Raw genomic sequence first — 20,669 nt, 5'->3', positions numbered from 1 at the left:
TCATATTTGAATCTTTCCCACTTTTCTACATGCTTCAACAGTTCCTAAACCGCGATCTCGAGCGGCTTTGATGCCTTTAGGGAGACGTAAAATAGAAAATTAAGTTAGATTTCCATTCGGTGATGATTTGAAATATAGATTGATTTGCTAATGAATACCACTTACTTGGATTGGTGAGATCACAGATTGGAAGTGTGAACATACATTCATTGGTCAACAATGAAGAAATATTAGATTCTGTGCTGCAATGAAGTCATGATCTCAGTTTCGGTTGATAGAGTCGTACAAACTTCTGGGCATTCGATTATCTACTCACGCATTTTGCCAAGTAGTTGGCTCTACTACATCACCGTATTTCTGTTGACAGGCCCAAGCTGTGGTGGTGAGAAGCTCCGAAGAAAAATTGTATTTTGATAAGGCTCGATCACCACCGAAGATCTCCTTATTGGCTTTGTTTCCTTTGGCTTGGATTATGTTCATCATTCTGTAGGTTCAGCGAGTCAGTCATTTTTGATTTTAGGTGAAAGATGATTGCATCGGACTCACATTCCATCTGGACTACAATAAGATATAACGTTCTTGCCGGTCCAGGCACCATTTGGGCCATCACTATCACAAGGATCCTAAAGAAAGGAGAATCGACTCAGTACTTTAAAACTTTCTATAAGACCAAAGTTTGACGTACGCTTCCCCTTGTGATGAACACATTCTGTAATGAAAAGGAGGTGGTCAGTTTTCGGAAAATAGGGCTTTTGATGGAAAAGGGTTACTCACTTCTGTTCTCCATAGGTGACTTAACGCTTGGAGTTTGAATGCTCGTTCAAAGGTGGCCTGATATTCGGATTCACTCTGGGTAGATTTTTCGGCAAAAAGGCTACCGTCGAGATTGAGCCCATACAATCCCTCTTCGGAGCTGATAGCAGATGTTTTGACAGTCTCTGTGATATTGCTCATAGCTTGCTGGACGTCTTTTTGAACTCGAGACATCAACCATGCTATGTCAGACCACTGAGCATGATGATATAGGTCAGCATAAAACTTTATCAATCAAAGGGAAGAAGCCGCCGAAGACTGACCTGGGTGAATGCCGGCGATGAAGTTGGATATAGGAAGGTTGAGATGGGCCTAATAATTCCAGTGGTCTATAGGTCTTCGGTCAGTGAGTGTTTAAAAGAGTGGTATATAGGTGATCAACTGACGGCATAGAACACACTGAGCACAGCTCGATAATAGTACTTCCCCACCGGGCCAAACCACACACCGGGAAGAGCCAGAATCACCCAAAAGATGGCTGATACCGAGGTCGAAGCGTACTCCATGACATGTGTAGGCGCTCGCACAAAATCAAATGCCTGATGGGTAGTACATATCGGGTCAGCTAAGCTCACGGGCCAAGAGATTGGTAATCCTGCTTACCATTGATTGCGTGATCTCTATGAATAAAATAGAGGAACCATTTAATATGAGTAAATGATAGTGCCATCAGGGAAAACAAGGGCTAACCCATGGCAATGTTCGACGCAAAAGCGACAGCATTAAATGCTTGGTTCATTTGGGTGTTCCACCTTTGAGCCGCGATGAGTGCATACCAGTCTTTACCCTTCACTCCCTCACATAACTAGATTGTTTCAGTCGTCAGCACATTCAGTATAATACACGATTCTTTTGAAACTAGAGAAGATATGGCCATCACTCACTTGCGCGACTCTGCATATGGAACCGATTTTGATATTGAAATTGGTCGCCCCAACCGTGTTGGCGTATTCCTGCGAGTCACATGACACTGTCAGTCAAGCATAAATGTTGGTGGCGCCAGTTGTGTACTACTATTTACCTTGAGTGACAATGATGTTCCCTGAGAATAGTTCTGAATGTAGTTGTTCATCTCCAAGTCAAACCAAAGCTGAGTAGTAATTTTCCGTTTTGCACACTCATCGACATCTTTCAGCGTATCGTTGGTAGCATTGTTCGAGGGCAGGGAGACGTTGAAGACTTGATTTGTGAAGTTGGAGGCAAGACTATCGGGCGAGTTTTCGAGAGAGGCACCGCGAGGCAAGACGACTGCAGTTGAAACAAAGCTGATGTACAAAATATATAAGAAGGTGATCAACAAAAGATGTAGATCACCGAACAACCTGCTCTGCATGCTGGATCGGTCGACGACGGTTGATATTCAGATAAACCCCATGAATTGGCAATGCTACGGACGTTTATGAACACTCAGGTCAAAATAGATACATCGGCCTATTTGATGGAACCAACGAGATTACAGACTTGCCCCAAAAGGGCGAGCGTGGAGTATGGTGTCATTTTTTACATGACTGATGCTGGTGGTATCATCGGGAGGTTGCGTCCAGCAATCATTTGCACAAAAAGCAGCGATATGGCGTGATAAGAGCAGATATGTACGTGCGAGAAGTCTGAGAAAATGTCGCCAAGCTGCGCGCAGAAAGAGCCGCGGGAGCTAGGTATCATGGTGAGACTTGACTCCAGAAATCTTCTTCGGATATTTGCCGCACTTTAACATAAAAGAGATGTGCCTTCTCGAACGAATGACTTACTAGTCGGGAGTGTTTGAGCCTGTGTCCCGGATTCGTCCTGGTCAAGAAAAGTTAGCTTCACGGTTGTAATTGATTTTTAAAAATCATTGATGTTACAAAGTTATATGCAAGATTACTCAACATCGATAGACGATTAGCTTGATACGGATGATCATGTTTAGCAATCAGAGTTGATGCAAAGCTCATCGGTTGTATCTACGTAAAAGCAGATAAAAACTTGTTGAAGTGCCGCTGATAGGCTATTTGCAATCAATGGCCTCTTCTGCCTGCTATGTTTCGTGATGTAAGGCATGATATGGCCGACAGCTTGAACTCAAAGCCTAGAGGACAGTGGTACATATCTCTTTCTGACGCCCAGATTGCACAAATTACGTCCTCCTCTTCAAAAACAATTTGATCGGTCGGTACATCAACTGAGTCAACTCACAAGGTCTTATCAATGACTCGTTCCTCTGCTGATATGTATAAACTGTTCGGCACAGAAGCTAGTGTTGAAAGGGTTGTGAACTCACATGTCGCCATCTTTTAGAAATATGAGGCTGAAATGATTCGTGCTTCTTGGCTATTCTCTGCATGATATGAAGCTTGAATGACAGCTCGTATCAGTCAGAAGACCACATGTGACAAGTTCATCCGTCTTTCTCACCTCGTCACATCTCATGTAAATGATTCCTACACTCTTTCACGCCCATTTGTGCTGCTCTATGTGGTGCCGAAAGGCAAACCTGTGATAAGCTTCCCCGACAACTCCCGCATGTGAGGAAATGTGGTGATCCAAACACGAGCTCATTGCGCAATCGATGTGGGGTAGATCGCTATCAGTCAAGCGCACCTTGTCATTAAGAACTTCAAGTAGGTGAATGATTTACGTAGAAACTCGAAACTTTACTGACGAAACAGAATGATGACTGCTTTATTCGACTCGTAGCGCTTCTCATGTGATCTCGACCCTTGGTAGTAACAAAAAGGTGTTTCTTACATAATTCTGCATTAGCTCCACATGCACAAGTTCAGGTATGTAATGGCCTAACTCCTTGATAATGGAAACTTCATATTTCCCCACTGGAAGCAATACCGCAAGCGCAACGCAGCGCAACGAAATATGGCCCAATTTGATTGCGCTGCGCAGTCAGCACAATAAGGCGCTACACAACCAGACCGCAATGGGGGTCTGAATTTTTTACTCACGGATGCGGAGCGGGTATAGGGCAATATTTTCGCAATATTGCCGAAATGTTGCGCTCTGCGCAATATACGCAATATTGCGGAAACCATACGCATCATTGCACTTAACATTTGTAACAAAAAGAGAAAACAATAAAATGAAATCATATAATTTGTTTATACTATTACCTTGTATTGTATGTAGAGAATAAAAAGAAATAAACACCAATATACTATTTTTTCTTTTTCGATACACTAGAAATATAATCTTGGAGAGCTTTGGCTGCTTCTGCGAAGTCACCCTCTGGTATCATTCCTTCTTTCAGCCATGCTTGAGACCCCACTAACCGCTCCATCGTCTTGGGTAGCATTGCACCACGAGACGGTGTGCAAACATCCGCCGCCGCCGAAAACGTTCGCTCACAAGCGCAAGAAGTTGCCGATACAGCCAGGTAATCACGAGCGAGTTGTGACATGATGGGAAAGTGATGCTGATGTTCCTGTAAAGAGCCAACATTAGTATAGTGCGATATGAATCAGTGAGAAATGGAATGAAAAAACAAACCTTCCACCAACCCAGGATGGTTTGGTCCTTTTTCATAAGAAACTTTCCTTGCAAGTAGTCCTCGAGCTCGGATGAGGATGCTTTGGTAGTACCCAAAGTTGAAGGTCCAAAGATGTCGAATGTGTCAGGCTCTTGCTCGGTAGGACTCAGACCAGTACCAGTTTCGTTGTCAGTATTCGGGGATGGATCATTCTCTTGAGATTCTTCTGTTTGATTGTTGAAGGCATTCTCAATCGACAAGCTTGCCGAAACTTCATGTTTGGGATAATGGAGGGAAAAGAACTTCCCTCTCAATTGAGGGTTAAGAATCGTGGCTAAGACTATACTCTCACACTCGACAGCTTCCTGTTGATACTTGCTGAGCCACTTGATCATCTCACTGATTGATTTGTCAATGCTCGCATAATCCTGTGATTCGTGTTGAATGGCTTCGAGCTCGGAAATAACCCGCTTGTATTCAACTAGGACTGTAGCACCGGTAGGTCCATTCCCCTCAACCCGAGCAGTTGCATCTACGAACGTCTAGAAAGCAAAACAAAACTTTAGCTTCATGTGTAAGTCGGACTAGTTAAGATCAATACCTTCAAAACCTTATTAACCAATTCAACTGCGTGCCATTCTGCAGGAGAAATGGTAACTCCCTTGAAAAAACAGGCCTTCCGGTCGGCTGCGAGCATTGAGTTGATAACCTAAAAGGCAAGATGTGGTCAGCGCTTATGGTTTATAATGATGTGATTATATGAAATTAAATTTGTACATACCTCATGGGCCTCACACGCCACCTTTCGACTCTGGTAGTGGCTATTCCACCGAGTCTTGCAAGGACGCATCAACATTCTACCTTTGTATCCCATACGAGCCGATCGAGCTTTAAAATCACTTCGCCTTGCTGCACTACTTGCAATTTGACCGCTCACAGTATCCACCTAGCACAAGGAACAGTATAGGAAACAAAAGGTTAGCTTGTATTATGGTACACTGAGAAGAATAGAAAGATGAAAGAGGGAGATCATTATGAAATATGTTACCTTGACAAGTGCAAGTGCAACGATATCATCTTTTTCACAAACAACCGGTTCTAAAATACCATCGTCTTCATCATCGACACCGTCAGGCTTTTCCGGTAAGCCGTCGCCTTCGTCTTCATCGGTTTCTGAATCGTCCATATCAATACCATCCTCACCATTGTTCACCTCGAGAGTCGGAATGGGCAGTGGAATGCCATCTGGGATTGCCGGCTTTGAACTAGTAATCGTCTGACCAAGGATTCGAAGGCCATGCCCAACTGTGAGATTCAGTTTATGGGCATAGCATCGCACATGGTGTGCTGAACTGTCCCAACTAACAGGATTGTCCGCATTCATAAACATATCTTGAATTTCTTTGGCCATAGGACCATTATTCCCTCCACTGTCAGTTGTCTGACCTAACATGTAATGACAGAAATAAAAAGGAACAATTAGCAAAGATAAAAGTTAAAAAAATTGTAAACAGAAAAAAAAAACCTATCTTCTTATGAAGACCGTGGCGGACCAAAAATCCACCAATGGGTCGAGCTAAGAGAGCCCCAAAATGTCTCCAAGCTACCATCTTGAGAGTCAAGTGAGTTGACTTATAATTCCAATCGTCATCTATGTAATTGGCTGATGCACCTATGAAGGCGTATCGGTTCCCTTTGGTGGTCCAGACGTCGTGTATCAAAAAAAACTTTCCTTTGTTTGTCTGAAGATCAAGAATTATAAACACATATTGATCAATAGACAATTAGTTCAAGATACGAAAGTAGAGTAAAAAGCAAAAACTTACTTTTATGGTATCGATGGCCTTTTCGTGCAAACCTGAATAGAGTATTACTGACTGCTGAGCTGCCCACGTTCTAGATCGAACAAGAGCACCTCGGTTGATAGAGTGAAAAGCAGCTCGAAGAGCTGGGTCTTCAAATCGGGCCCAAGGAAGGGCGTGTCGGACGACCCACATGACTAAGATCATGTTGAGGAGGTTGACGGTGAAGGTGGGACCGCTGACAAAAGATGTTAAGGTACCTTTCTCGTTTTTTTTTGCTTACCTCTTGCTTTTCATGATAAGAAGGTGGAAGAGTCATTCCGTCACGGATGGCCTTATGTCGCATTTTACAAACAGGTCGTGTCGCACTACCGTCGCAATGGCCTTGTAAATTGAAATAAGAGGTCCCTGTCTTGTCACCTTTGAATGGCTTCTTGCAATATCGACATTTGTAAATACGATCCTAGAAGAAATTGATGATGTTAGTAAATCAGAGACCAAGATGATGTGAATTGAAACACTTACAATCGGCTCATGAAAATACTTGAGAAGGTGCTTCACATCGACACTCCGAGACTCGTTGTAGCCGGGTTCGTTGTTAGACGAGACAAATTCAATAGAAGACTCTTGATCAACGTCCACTCCATCTGGGATCTCGAATACCTGGTGACAGTAAAGGAAAGGGGTCATTAATCTCATAAAAAATAAATACATGAATTGGTTCGAGAATATTTTAAAAGATGTGAAACACATACTTCAACATCAGTCCGCTTCGATGATTGGGGTGACCCAACAGAAGAAGGTGCTGAAGCTCCAACATTACATCGCTTGGATGAACGGGGTGTCCTGCTGAGTCTGGATGAAGCAGGTGAAGGTGACCTGACACGCTTACTGGTGGATGATCAATTCTACAAATACAAAACCAATCGAGAATCTATCTCATGCATGATAGAGCAATCTGGACCTATTGATAAGACTTACCTTTCCTTCTGGATTGGCCTTGGTCTTCTTAGACTTCGCCGTGGGAAGAGTTGAATCCTTGTGTTTTACAGCTGGTGGTCGAGGTGAAGCAAGTCGATTGGAAAGGGGACCAGGGCTTCCTTCGACAGGAGTTGACTGACGAGTGAGAGCGGTTTGAGAATCGTTGGGAGTGATCACAAAGCCAGGCTGGGAACGGGAAGGACTAGCTGGGCGAAGAGATCTAGTTGACGACCTCCCCGGGACTTGGAGGCTTTGGGAGGAGGTTTGCAAAACGACATTGGCAATAGCCATTCTAAATGTAAAAGAGATCAGGTAGTATAGTGATGAAGGTCAGTTCGAGTGCTTGCTATTTCTTTCGATGATCACAAAACTCTTACCTTACGATCTTCTCAGCAGTCGTTCAAATAAGGAAGCCGGACCCACAAGTGGGCCAGAGTCGAAGTTTTTTCCACTTCCAGGTGCCATGTTCTGGTGCTCGAAGGCCTGTCCAAACGCCACAGTCCATCTTGGGCCAGGTTGGTATATGTATCGTGGTGTATTGTGGCGATGGAGGGTGGTGGAGGGAGGTCATGACGACGACGATGAGGAACCTGGGTGAAGGGTTTCACTCCGCTATATTTCGGAAATAGCGGAGTGAAAACGCAGTTTTGTTGCGGGTTTCCGGGTACCGGGGATTTTGAAACCGGGTTGCGGTGCTCTGGCCCCGCAATATATAGCGGTGCTATTGCGGGGCCAAAAAACACTACGCAACCGCACCGCAAACACAAAAATTTGCGCAGCGCTTGCGGTATTGCTGGAAGTAAGGTGGATTATCTTCTTTTGATATGGAGGTATTCAGTCCTACCAGCATTGAGTGAGGGAGCCAGTGATCAACAATCCAGTGCGTTGATGAGCTTATCTGTTCGCCCGAGCCGATCATCACACGAATGGCGCGAGCCTTTCACTTTTGTTGAGATGGGCCAACCCCTGTATGATGTGTTAAAATGCCCATCTTGTCTGACACGTTTTGGAATGTTTCTGACCCCGTGTACATACAATTGCTCATGATATCTGAGATCACTCCAATTAGATCTGATCAGAATGCTGCAAATCTCTTTCTTGGTCAGCTCTCCTCGATCTAGAAAGAAACAAATGAAAAGCTGTCCCAGTCAGGAGCCGGTAAAAGCCAACTTTTGTTTAAAGGCTCACTTCTCTGAGGCTGAGGTAGTAGAGCGTATCGGAATGAAAAAAGGAGCGCCAATAACTGTACATCTTTTTAACAAATCAATCTCACCTTAAGTTGTAAGTGATGGACGCAAAAAATGGTAAACTACCATTACCAAGAATGGTGTTCAGAACATCTTGGGCTCCTTTAGGAGCAAAGCAAAAAGAGAAAGGATGTCAAAAGTGAATTTCATTGGGGAATTTAAAGCTTCAGGTCACAGAGCCAAGTTGCGGTGACCGAGTCCGCAACTTTCTACAAGCGCGGATCTCCTTTGCCATAGGTTTGCTAGCTTCCCTTTAGCTGTCCTTTTGTTTTACTAGCTGTTCAGAGATTCATCCTTTTTAATCACGAACCAAAGACAAGTAACCAGTTTCTGATGCTGGAAAAACTCGGTAGGAACCATCCTTACCACTGACACGTGCGAACCCGGTCTTTTCAAAAGCTTGACTTGATCAGAGAGCTTGAGGAACTTAATCTATCAGTTGACTTTATATGATGTAGTTCATTACCGTAGCCTAAAGCTCAGTAAGTAATTTTTATTGACTAATTCCCCACATGAGTATGTATAAAAATATATCAAGACATGATGAGGTGTAGTCTTACACATATTTCAGACCAATCATCTATGCAAAAAGCCAAGGTGCAAAATATCAAATCCACCACTTTCTTCAATGTGCTAACACTGTATCCTTGTTTTTTTGAACCAAAAAATTATGCAAATTGTGCGTATAAGATTATCTTCAAAGACGCCACGATTTACACTTGAGAAACCCTTATAGCATTCAAATTATATATGCTTGTCTTCTCAGAATGATTTTTGAACCAATCATCTTTTGAGACAATTTTTTGTGTTATGGTGATACTGTGATTTGGATGATAAATCTCCACTAAATACTCAAGAAGCAACTATGATCAATTTTTTTTGAAAAACTCTTACATAATCTTCTTTGATCATGATTCTTATAGAAAAACAAATGATTTGCACCTCTTGTTCTTAAATTGTCTTCACATCTTATGCTCCAAATATACTTGAGTTTTTTTTGGTGATTCCTAATTATATCTAGCATTCTTTGGTCTACAAATCATTCAATACTACCAGTCAATGCTCCATCGGCCCTGGCAAACGAAACCGTACAGGCAAAATCCATTTCAGGCCCGGTTAGCTCAGTCGGTAGAGCATTCGACTTTTACAGAGTCTTCACACTCTTGAATGTGATCGAATTGTCGGGGGTTCGAGCCCCCCATTGGGCGGATCTTTTTGCCAATTCAGAACGGATGTTGAGTGCCCAGGAAGCCCACAAGATGAGACACAGGGGCGTACTTTGTCTTGAAACATGTTTTGCCAGATCCTGCTGCCTAATTTGAAACCACTGCATTGGGACAAGCTGATTTTTTTGTTGCAGCAGTGGCAGGGGCGGTGATGTCCTTAGAATCAGACCCCAGACATTAGATTGTAACTTTCAGGTGGTGAATATGCATGATTTTTCTTTTGTGGGGGTAAATTCAAGAATATTATCATGGGTGGTCATTTCCCCCCCTCAACATGTTAGCTTCTTTTCTTGTTTAGGTCAAGATATATGATTGTAAAGAATCTACATGGCAAACCATGTGATCAGATAATTGGAATTCATCTTGATTTGTTAATAAGTTGATAAGTTGTGCAGGTGGTTGTTAGTTTTTTTTGTTGAGAGATTGTGATTGGGTTGTCTCTGCAAAACGTTTCAATATTTGAAGAATCCATGTAGAATTTTAGGAAAATATTTGAGAAAACTTCTATACATTGACAGATGATCAGGTTGAGGACCCCATGAAACTGATCTCAGATACTGGAAATGTTGAGTTCTGAGTGAGGGAGTTGGCTATTTTTGGGATCTTTCTGGGAGTTCCAAGGCTTGGGTACTAGCCACTATAGCCTATCCACAGTCTATAGGCCACAGGGTCCTTTGTCTAAAAGCTGCACTGCCTACATGGATATCTTTAGCGGAGGAATCAGAGAAATCATTGGATGTCAATTGGGGGGCAGAGGTTGTATGGTGGGAGTCACCAAACATAAGGAAATGCCCGGCCGGTCCTTTACCAGTTGTGATTCTACTCACAATGTTAGGGTGCGAATTATGAGCAGGAAGTAACTTGAGGCTTTGATTACTTGGGAGATGCGAAGTCTTTATATAGACGAGCATCTTTGGGCGGAGCACAAATAAGGAAATAAGGAAATACAATAAGAATGGCAAGAACACCGAGATACAAGATGTTTTAGGTAGTGACGCGCCGGATCCGGTACTGCAGGATCCGGTATTACAATTAGTGGTAATACAAGATAGAATAATGTAAGGTTAGATCGAGACGGATCCGGTACGGTCCGTTTTGATTACAACAAGGAGGAATATGAAATATAAGAGAAAGGAAATAAATGGAAAGCGCTTAAAAGCGATGAAAAGATATTGGGCATATCGAAAAGCACGTAAAGCGCGTAAAGAGAGAACAAAGGGTTATGCTCGAAATAGGGAATCACACCATCCCCTCCTTAAGGCGGTAAACTTCCCAGTTTACTCACGGTGCTTCCCTTTGATTCGACGGCTCAATTCTCTCGAAACAGATTCATTTAATTGCTGAATTATCTTGCCAAAGTCTGTTATGAAGTCGTCTGATCCTCTATGGATGACAGTTTCAAAGGATTCCCGACACATTACGAGATGTCCCATTGCTTCGTTTTGCAGCGGCGGAATCTCGTCTTTGAAGTCTTCTAGAGGCAAAGTAAAACCGGTCTGGATCACCTTTAAATTTTTTAAGTCGGCAGCCGTTTACTTTAGCTTTTAAGACATGACCGTTGGATGTCATCAAAGTGTACGTACCGTGGGGGTCTGTTTTCTGTATGATGAAAGGACCATCCCATTTTTGGTGTAATTTCAATGGACGGCCTTCGAACCTCCGGAGGACGCAGTCTCCACGGCGGAGGTTTCGTTCGGTGTACGTTTCTTCTGTTTCCGTGGACCTCGTCTGCGCCCTTTCGTTAAGTTCTTTGATGAGTTGCTGTCTTGTTTTCTTGAGCTTGACAACTGACAGGTTACGTTGTTGGTGGATTAGTTCTAGGTTTTCATAGGAATTGTCAAATTTAATGCTTACTTCTTCTGATGGCAACCTCGCCTCTTCACCGTAAGCCATATAGAACGGCGAGGCTTTCATGGAATGTGAATAAGAGGCGCGGTATGCGAAAAGGCAGGTGTTAATGTACTCGTCCCATAGATTCTGATTGTAGGGACTACAAAACTTACGTAGGGCGTTAACTAAGGTACCATGAAATCTTTCATCCAAACCGTTAGTTTGTGGATGATAAGGAGAAGTATTTTTTTGCTTGATGTTGTTCTTTTTCAAATATTGTTTGAAATTGTGTGAAATAAATTCGGAACCATTATCAGTAACAATTTCTTCTGGAAGTCCATGATTTAAAGTAATTTCTTTCACCAGACTTACAGCTGCTTCCAAGGAGGTGCTTTGTAGAGATTTTGCGTAAGCCCATCCCGTTCCGTAATCTATGGCTGTGATCAGAAATTGATTTCCGTTAGCTGTCTTTGGTAAAGGGCCAACAAAATCCATGCCCCATTTTCTGAAAGGCTTGCCCCTAGGCATCAACTGAATAGGCATAACTTGTTGTCCTGATGGGGCGGCGTGAACCTGACAAGCTTCACACAGGCTGATAACTTCCTTGACGGTTTTCGAAAGGTGAGGAAACCATTATTGTTTTTTGACGGCGTCGATGACATCTTTTTCGTTCCAATGTCCAAGGTCAATATGTATTTGGTCACAGATACCTTCTGCCTGAAGTCTGCTGGTTGGGACGGTGCGCTGTTCTTCGGATAAGTTTTCCAGGTTGATCTTGATCAATTGGTCACCGTCTATTGAAAAATCTCCGGTCCCAATGCTTGAGGGGTCGACTCCAGCTTGTAGCTTAAGTTTATATTCTGTCAGTTTGTGGTATACCTCTTCCTCGTCGTCAATATTAAAGAGGGCGGCGGCTGTTTCTGGCGGCTCTTTGTCGAATTCTGTGTTTGGTTTTCGTGACAGAGAGTCAGCGGCCAGCTGTTCCTTGCCATGGCGATAGACGATGTGGCAATCAAAGAACTCTATTTCATCTACAAAACGTGCGAGCCGGCGATTAATATGTTTTTGGGTTTTAAAGTATTTTAGCGATTCATGATTGGTTTGTATAAGAACTGGTGAACCTTCGACAAAACCCCGAAAGTGCTTGAGTCCATGTACAATAGCGAGTAACTCGCGCTCCTGAGCGGAGTAATTTTGTTCCGTTTTAGAAAGTTTCCGAGATTCAAAAGCAATCGGTCTTAAGTTTTTGTCTTTAAGATTTTTTTGGTATAAGTTATAGTCGGAGCTTACATCTTTTTCAAGTTCCACGTTTGTGTCTTGTTGTAATACGGCGCCTATGTTAGTACCAGAGGCGTCATTATCTAGTACAAAAGGTTTAAAGGGGGCTGGGTGTTGTAGGGGAACTGTGTCGCAAAGGCATTTTTTGAGTTTTTCGAAGGCAAGTTGCTCCTCATCCCCCCATTTGATTGATGTGCTGGGTTTAGGCGATCCTTCAGTCAATCTATATAATGGAGAAGCTATAGCGGAGAACTTTAAGATGAAACGTTTGTAGTAAGTACACAGGTTGAGAAATCCGCGAACATGTGAGATGTTAGTTGGTATAGGCCACTCAACTATCTTGTTGATCTTCTCTGGGTTTGTTCTAATACCATCTCCGTCCACGATGTGGCCTAAGAACAGTAGGGAGGACTTTCCGAATTGGCATTTCTTTGCTGAGACGACTAATTTTTCTTTTTGTAGGATCTTGAAAACTTCTTCTATATGTTTCTTGTGCTCCTCTTCGGTTTTCGAGTAGATGATCACGTCGTCTAGATAGACCAAAGCAAACTTGTCAATTACGTTCTTCAATAATGAATTCATCATCTCCTGGAACGTGGCGGGCGCGTTGCATAAGCCGAACGGCATCACCCTCCACTGAAAATGACCCAACCTACAGGTGAACGCTGTCTTTTCCTTGTCCTTGTTGTTCATTGGCACTTGCCAGAAACCACTCTTCAAATGTATGGTTGAAAAATACTTAGCACCGGAAAGAAAAAGGTAAGCATCATCGATACGAGGTAGTGGGTAAGCATTTTTCTTGGTTACTTTATTTAAAGCTCTGTAGTCCACACATACTCTATTAGATCCATCTTGTTTCTTAACAAGTAGCAGGGGAGAGCTCCACGGCAAATCTGAAGGTTCGATAATTCCTTGAGTTATGCTTTCCTCTACAAATTGTTTTATTGTTGCGTGTTCTGGAGGAGTGTGTGCCCTACCGTGAGTTTTGATTGGCCGGGCGTCGCCAGTATCAATGTGATGTTTATAGGATCGGTCCATCATGACCACTTCATCTTTCCAACACTCCGGAGCTATAAGTTTAGCTTTATGAGCTAACTTATCACCAAAATTCTTATCCTCAATTGTGAAGAGCTTTGGTTCGTAATTCCTTGGTCTGATGGTAAATCCGTTTTTCACAACATAATTACCAGTGGTGTAGTTGACAAGCGTTTGAGTTTCTCTTAACCAGGGCAGACCCAGAATTAGTGATATGTTTGGGAGCGGAAGTATGAAGGCTTTAACATCGAATTTAAATGTTGCCATACTCCTATCATCTTCGAATTCAGCCTTGAAAATAATGACTTCATTGCAGGACTCCCGAGCTCCATTGGCGAGTCTGACGTTCTGTTGTTCGACGGTTTTGATTTCAATCATCCTTGGGCATAGTTTTTTCATCTTTTCGACGCGTTCCGTGGAGATGTAGTTCGCCGCGGCACCACTGTCGATTATGGCGTCGAGAGGGATGTTCCGGAAGAGGCACGGGTAGATCAGCAGTGAGGTTTTCGCTTCTTCCTCGTGGGAAGCGAGATCTATACTGTGATAACCTTCCTTACGTGAAAGAACTGGTTTCATCTCCACCATGGCCAGGTCGGCTGGTATGTGTTCCATGGGTGGTAAGTTGACGGCTCTTGCTTTGAAGAATTCGTAGTCGGAGATACGGGGGTCGTCTTCATAAGGTGAAATCGAGCTTGATTCGATAGCCGTGATACTTGTATTTTCTTCGTCGGCTGTACAATCGGATCCAAATTTGGTCTTATTTGCCCAGTTGGTATAGGAGGTTGATAAGATTCGATTCCAGGTCTCAACACTCTCTAGTTCTCTTTCCGCCAAGTCTACAGGGTCTAGAGAGGGCAATGGAGAGGGAGATCGGAAACTCGTATATTGTTATCCATCCATTAGTGTACTGTCCATCTTCATTTTCTTTGACGGGTCTTTCTTTAAAGTTTCTTCTACGCCTAGGTAATAGATATCATGATTACTATTAGGGTCGTGTGCTGGGATTTTTTCAATAGGTGTGTCTTCTCGAAGAGGACGTTTGTTGTTGACATTGTTGACTTGATTTGCGTCTAGGTTAAAGAATTTTACGCCATTAGACACTGTCGGGGGGCTATCTTCATTTCCGTAAGCTTTACACGACTTACAGCATCTATATTCCTCAGCATCTTCCAGGACTTTAGCGACAGCCGCTCTTTCTTGTTCTAAATCTAGAAAGTTGTCCGGGTTCATATCTCAAAGGGCTTCTAAGTAATGCTTCTTGTAATTCTCAAGATACTCTCTTCCATCCTCAGTGGGTCCGTCGAGGGATTCACTTGATTCTCTTGAGGCCCTGAAGACCTGTCCATTCGCATCCGAGAAAGGTGTTATCACTGCCAGCATTAAAGAGGTTCCCAGATGGGAATATGGGTCCTAGTGATCAGATTCCCATTCTGCTACTGTTACACAGTTCCATGAATATTTCCTGAGTATCCGTTGTGATATATGTAGTCAATATTTTGAAATGTGCGTCTCAATCTGAACAAAGTTACAGCATGTATTACACATGATTTTCCTATCTAGATGAGCAGACCACTGAGCAGACCTATATGTAGCTGATAGCTAAGGATTTACTCAGATGTTTGCACATATGTAGTGTATGCTTTATGGCTCAGATGTGCAGTGCAAGATGATTTGATTCTCCATTCTTCTCTCAATGATATTCCCAGCCTAGGTCATGTTCCGACCAGGGAGCCTATTTAATGCTGGCAGTGTATAAAGATTTCTTCTTCTTGAAGTTCATGATCTTGAAAGGGAGGAATGAAAGAATCAAGGGAAGAAGTGTTCGATGGAACGTCAATAAGATGGTCTATGAGCAATAGGTTGGGCTTGTGACGGCTGAAGTTGTTTTGACGGCCTTTCGATCTGTTGAAGGTTTTCTTCTTTTGTGGACACTTTTTGGACATATGTCCTTTCCCGTGGCAGTTGTAACACTCCACAGTAGTTAGGTCTATGTTGTCTAAGTCCATAGGTCCTGAACCGTTAGTGACAGCGTGAGGCTTGCCAAAGTGGTTGGAGTGGTTCGAGGATTTGAAGATGTTGCGATGCAAATTGAAGTGGGGCTTTCTGTCAGGGATTTTGTTTGGAGTCGAGTGCTTGTGGTCATAACCCTTGAAGCCTCGATTATTAATTTTGACAGTTTGTTCTGCTTCTCTAGCAACAGCGTATACTAATTCCATGTCTTTTTTTGATCGTATGTCTTCTTTATTATTTATTTTTTCTCGATAATGGGCCGGGAGCTTATCGGTGAAAGCAAATTTACGAGCTTGAAAGGAGAGAACATCCAAGGGCATGTATGCCATTAATCTTCTAAATCTGAGTATATAATCATTTATATCTCCTTTGTAATAACATATTTTTATCTTTTCTTGTATTTCTTCGACCATCATGTCGAAATTATATTGTTTTAAGAATTCGGTTTTGAAATCGTGGTAGTCCGATATGGTACCGCCTTGCGATTTCCGAGCTTCATGCCATAACATGTGAGACTCTTCATCTAGATATGAGCCGATCATTTCGCCCCAGACTGCTTCTGGATATCGATGCATTCAAAAATTGGATTCGAGTTCCGAAAACCAGAGTTCTGCATTATCGCCGTAACCCGTAAATTTTCTGGGTTTGGCGCGAAAGGCGTCGGGTTTTTGATAATGTTTGGTGGAGCGGTTGTGTTGTTGGGCCTCAAATTGGCGGATGACTTCCGCTTGTTGTTGGAAGATTTGTTGGTGTTGGTTTCTGAGATCAGAAATTTCGCGCGTGTGATTTTGGTCACGGTTTTGCGCTTCTATGCCGAACTGTTCGAGTTGGGCTTTAATTAGACAGAGGTCCTCTGCGGGGATGTTGACATATCCGTTGTGGTCTTCCATTTCGAAAAAGTGACTGTTCACAGAATCGAAAGAAAAAAAGGAGTAAGTAAAAAACGAGGGAAGACCTGATCAGGGTCTTATAAGATGAGGTGAGCGTACGGTATCTAACTTCTTCAAAAAGAACTAGTTGTGTTAACGGTGATTTAAAAATCAAATGGGTTTTTTTATAAGCGCGATAAAATGGGTTTGTTAGAATCGGTTGTTGGTTCTGTGTGCGTAAAAGGTAAGGGAATTCTTTTAGTTACTTCAACTAATCGAGGGAAAGGTGTCGAAGGAGATCGGGATGACTAGCTAGGAAATAACGATGACTTACAACGGGGTTAATCTGTTTTTTTGTGGGGATGTTTGTATCTTTTGGTTATAGGGTATTTTGATGAGGGTTTCTAGAAAACGATCCAACAGAAGTACAGAGTTAGGATTGTAGGTTACAGATTAACGGGAAACCTTTTCGATATCTGGTTGGTAGAGATATTAAAGTTTGAAGGAAAAAGAATTTTAGAAAAAACACACAAATATATATTTGATTCTACTCACAATGTTAGGGTGCAAATTATGAGCAGGAAGTAACTTGAGGCTTTGATTACTTGGGAGATGCGAAGTCTTTATATAGACGAGCATCTTTGGGCGGAGCACAAATAAGGAAATAAGGAAATAAAATAAGAATGGCGAGAACACCGAGATACAAGATGTTTTAGGTAGTGACGCGCCGGATCCGGTACTGCAGGATCCGGTATTACAATTAGTGGTAATACGAGATAGAATAATGTAAGGTTAGATCGAGACGGATCCGGTACGGTCCGTTTCAATTACAACAAGGAGGAATATGAAATATAAGAGAAAGGAAATAAATGGAAAGCGCTTAAAAGCGATGAAAAGATATTGGGCATATCGAAAAGCGCGTAAAGAGAGAACAAAGGGTTATGCTCAAAATAGGGAATCACACAGTCTGTAAAATCTAGCCCAGCCCGCAATTCTCAAGGTATCCTTCTAAAAAGCTACTTTTGAGATGCCCACATCCAGAGCACCTCAAAAGTAGCTTTTTAGAAGGATCCGGCAACATTTTTGTTTTTTTTATTTTGACTTCACATTAAATTGTCAACACATGTATCTTAAACAGTCCAGCATGTGTAATGGTACAACAAAGTGGTAACATTTCTGAGGACACAGTGGTACAACACTCGTACAAAAGATGAGAAAAAAGCAACAAGATTGAGCTTACAAAAAGCAAAAAAGCAAAAAAAACAATATAAAAGCCAGTTGGTCTTTGGAAATTGCTGCATTTCGAAAGTCAGTCAATAGATCCGGCGATGAGACTTATATATTGTAGCGGTAGGGTCTGGACCAAAGTGCTTTTCCCTGAACAGATAGATCAAAAGGGAAGTTATTCAATATCTGAGTCATTGAAGTGAAAAAGAGAAACCCACATTAATTCATGTCTGATTTGGTCACATCAATTGAAGAAACGACGGACTGTCACCACAGGACAGCTTGTCCTAAGCTTTTCCCATAGATCTTTACTTTGTTGGAGGGTACCAGCTGTGTGGCTTACATTGCGGAATCCTAAAGTCGATTTGAAACAATATTTATCTTTGTTAGCAGTTGATCATGCAAGATAGATTGAATAGACTCGCCTCCCTTAGTAAAGCACCAAATGTGTTCGATCGGATTCAATTCACAATGGAACTTAGGGAGGAAAGTGCACATGTGACCAGCTTCTTCAATCACTGTTTGTAGCACTGGTTTTTTGTTCTTGAAGTCTGATTGATTTGATAAGATCTTGTAAGCACAACAGTTGAGGCCTTGACCTTTGGCTGGAATAGGTTTGGCAGAGTCCATAATGTCTTGAGGATTTGGTGTTTCAAAATTTTGAATGAGACGTTTGGCTCTGAGTATTTTCTCTTTAGCAAGTCCACTAAGTTTACATTGGTCACACTTGGGATTAAGGTGTTTTAGACCTCTTAAAGCACGCTTCTCATTATAAAAGGTCCATAAACCCCGCTCGACAAGGACTTGCTGGACCCCTTTGGGTTCATTTGCTAGCTGTAGATCAGGTTTATTCTTGATCTTCTTGACACCAAGATAGTCTGAAGAGAAGCTCATCGATTGAACTTGTCCACAAAGACATTCAGGGATATTGGGATCGTCTGTGGGGATTGTTGTGCTTCAAAGGTGAGGCTGTTCTCCAGAAGGTCTGTCAACTGTGAGATGCTCTGCAGAGCAGAGCATCCAATACAAATGACAAATTACAATACAATATACAAAAAAAAGCATTACATATCCATCTCTCTCACTCAAGTCTCAAGAGTGTAAGATTAAAAAGCAAAACTACTATATCAAAACGTATGTAGTGGTTTATTTTACCGTTTTACCTTATTATCAATCAAGGGTCCAGGAGTATCAAGACACCTTGAACCAGGCAAAACACAGGACCAGCCATTACCCAGCCAACGGACACTAGTTTTAAAAATTAACGATCCCTGGCTAGGCAAAACGGAAAACTTGGCGCAGCCAAGGATCCAATTATTAGAAACTAGAAAATGGTTAAATAGAAGCGTTCGTTAGTAAGAAAGAAAAGGTCATCCGTTATCACATCTTTAAAAAATACCCTTTACCTTTAAAAAACCCTTTTTTCATCTTTTTCTTAAAACACTTCTGTTGAAAGATTAAAAACTCCATTCCATCTATCCATTTTCTTTTAGAAGCTTCAGAAAACTATTTGTTGATTCAAACTTTGTTTCCTCTGTTTCGAAAGATCATTCTCTCTATTTTCTTGTTATCTTCTCCCTAGAGGACTTCAAAGATTGTGTAGTTCTGCCTATTCGACTGGAGCTCTTTGCCAAATTCCTTTTTTGATCAAACTTTGATTCAAAACCAACGCTAAAGCATGGCCTAAAGAATAAACACAGAGGAACCTCTTCGTGCTCACTTTAGAAGGCGATCAAGTAAGTGTACTTGAATCAGCTAACTGGCAGCAGTAATCATCCTGCACCAAAGATGTTTATAAACTAACAATTTATAAAATCCTTATTTACAGAGAACCGAAAATTAACTCCCTAGTATCTAACTTCAATTCGAGTCAAACTAGGTAGATACATTCTGTAAGTATCATTCAATCTACAGATTTCTGAGAAGGTTCAACCCTTTTTTGGAACTCAGGTTGACAAGGTCCCATATTCATCTTTTCAACTCGGAGAGCATTTTGCGCAAAAGATTCGTGCGCGGACAAGCAGTCGAAGATAAACAAGGCTTGGCATCCCGGGTTCATATAGTTGAAAATCGGAATTGCTCGCTCTTCAATTTGTTTCTGAAGTTGAAGGCTATTCCAGTATGCGTCCCCGTTTTCTCCAGGGTAAATCACGAGGGCAGCATCCTTGAGTTGAAGAGGACAGTCGGAATCCTGATCAGGTACCACGAGTCGACCATGTTTCTTTTCAGTGAAATCCAAGGTGTGAATCAACTTGCCATCATCCTTGCGCTTAAAAGAACAGTCTTTCTCTGCAAACCATCCCTTCAGAGGTTCTTCGTGGGTGTGAATTGTACACTCGTCTTGATAAACACGTATAATTTCCCGATCAGATCCTTCAAGTTCAGGATACCCAATTTGGTCACAATTCGGTCGGAGGTAGTGAATTTCCCGCTTGCAGAGTTCTTTGAGTTGGCTGCCGTATTGGTGTCGATAAAGTATTACGTCAGCACGTTCGTGCCCATCGTAATAGAGGCATTTTGAGTATGCTTTGACAGTAAGGCCTAGGTTGTGCATCCATCGTTGAGCCGTTCTATCTGAGATGAGATTTTTATACTGATCAAATCGAGGTAGGATCACATCGGCAAGGTGAATTACAAGCATCCTGGGTGAAACCTGATGCAAAAGAACAAAATAAAATCAGTCGCCTCATAATTGACAAGAGTCAAGATAAGAATCACTCACCTTGCCAACCTTATGAGTGGATATCCATTCAAAAATTGCTTGAGACACCTCTGTATCATCTAGAATGGAAAAGTGCTGGGTGGCTAAGCCATTTCCTCGGGTCGGTAATCTTTTGTAAGTGATGACATGCGAGGCTTGTTTTCTTAACCTCTCCGCGTGAGACTTTCCAACT

The 20,669-nt window shown here is 42.2% G+C and overlaps 1 protein-coding gene across 1 annotated transcript; it reads right to left on the bottom strand.

Moving 5' to 3' along the window:
- MELLADRAFT_88852 (uncharacterized protein) lies at positions 1-2,146 on the bottom strand (the record flags this gene model as incomplete). The annotated part of the gene is made up of 13 exons (XM_007412189.1): positions 1-74; positions 166-242; positions 317-484; positions 547-623; positions 686-709; positions 775-1,008; positions 1,077-1,142; positions 1,200-1,352; positions 1,417-1,433; positions 1,504-1,618; positions 1,698-1,766; positions 1,835-2,061; positions 2,128-2,146. 13 exons carry the CDS (start codon positions 2,144-2,146, stop codon positions 1-3), a joined length of 1,320 nt encoding a protein of 439 aa, XP_007412251.1.
- Between the last annotated feature and the right edge of the window lie 18,523 nt (positions 2,147-20,669).

This window comes from Melampsora larici-populina (genome assembly GCF_000204055.1).
Source record: "Melampsora larici-populina 98AG31 unplaced genomic scaffold MELLAscaffold_29, whole genome shotgun sequence".
Taxonomy (NCBI): domain Eukaryota; kingdom Fungi; phylum Basidiomycota; class Pucciniomycetes; order Pucciniales; family Melampsoraceae; genus Melampsora; species Melampsora laricis-populina.
Note: the sequence above shows the minus strand (reverse complement) of the source record. Positions and strands in the feature narration are given on the sequence as shown.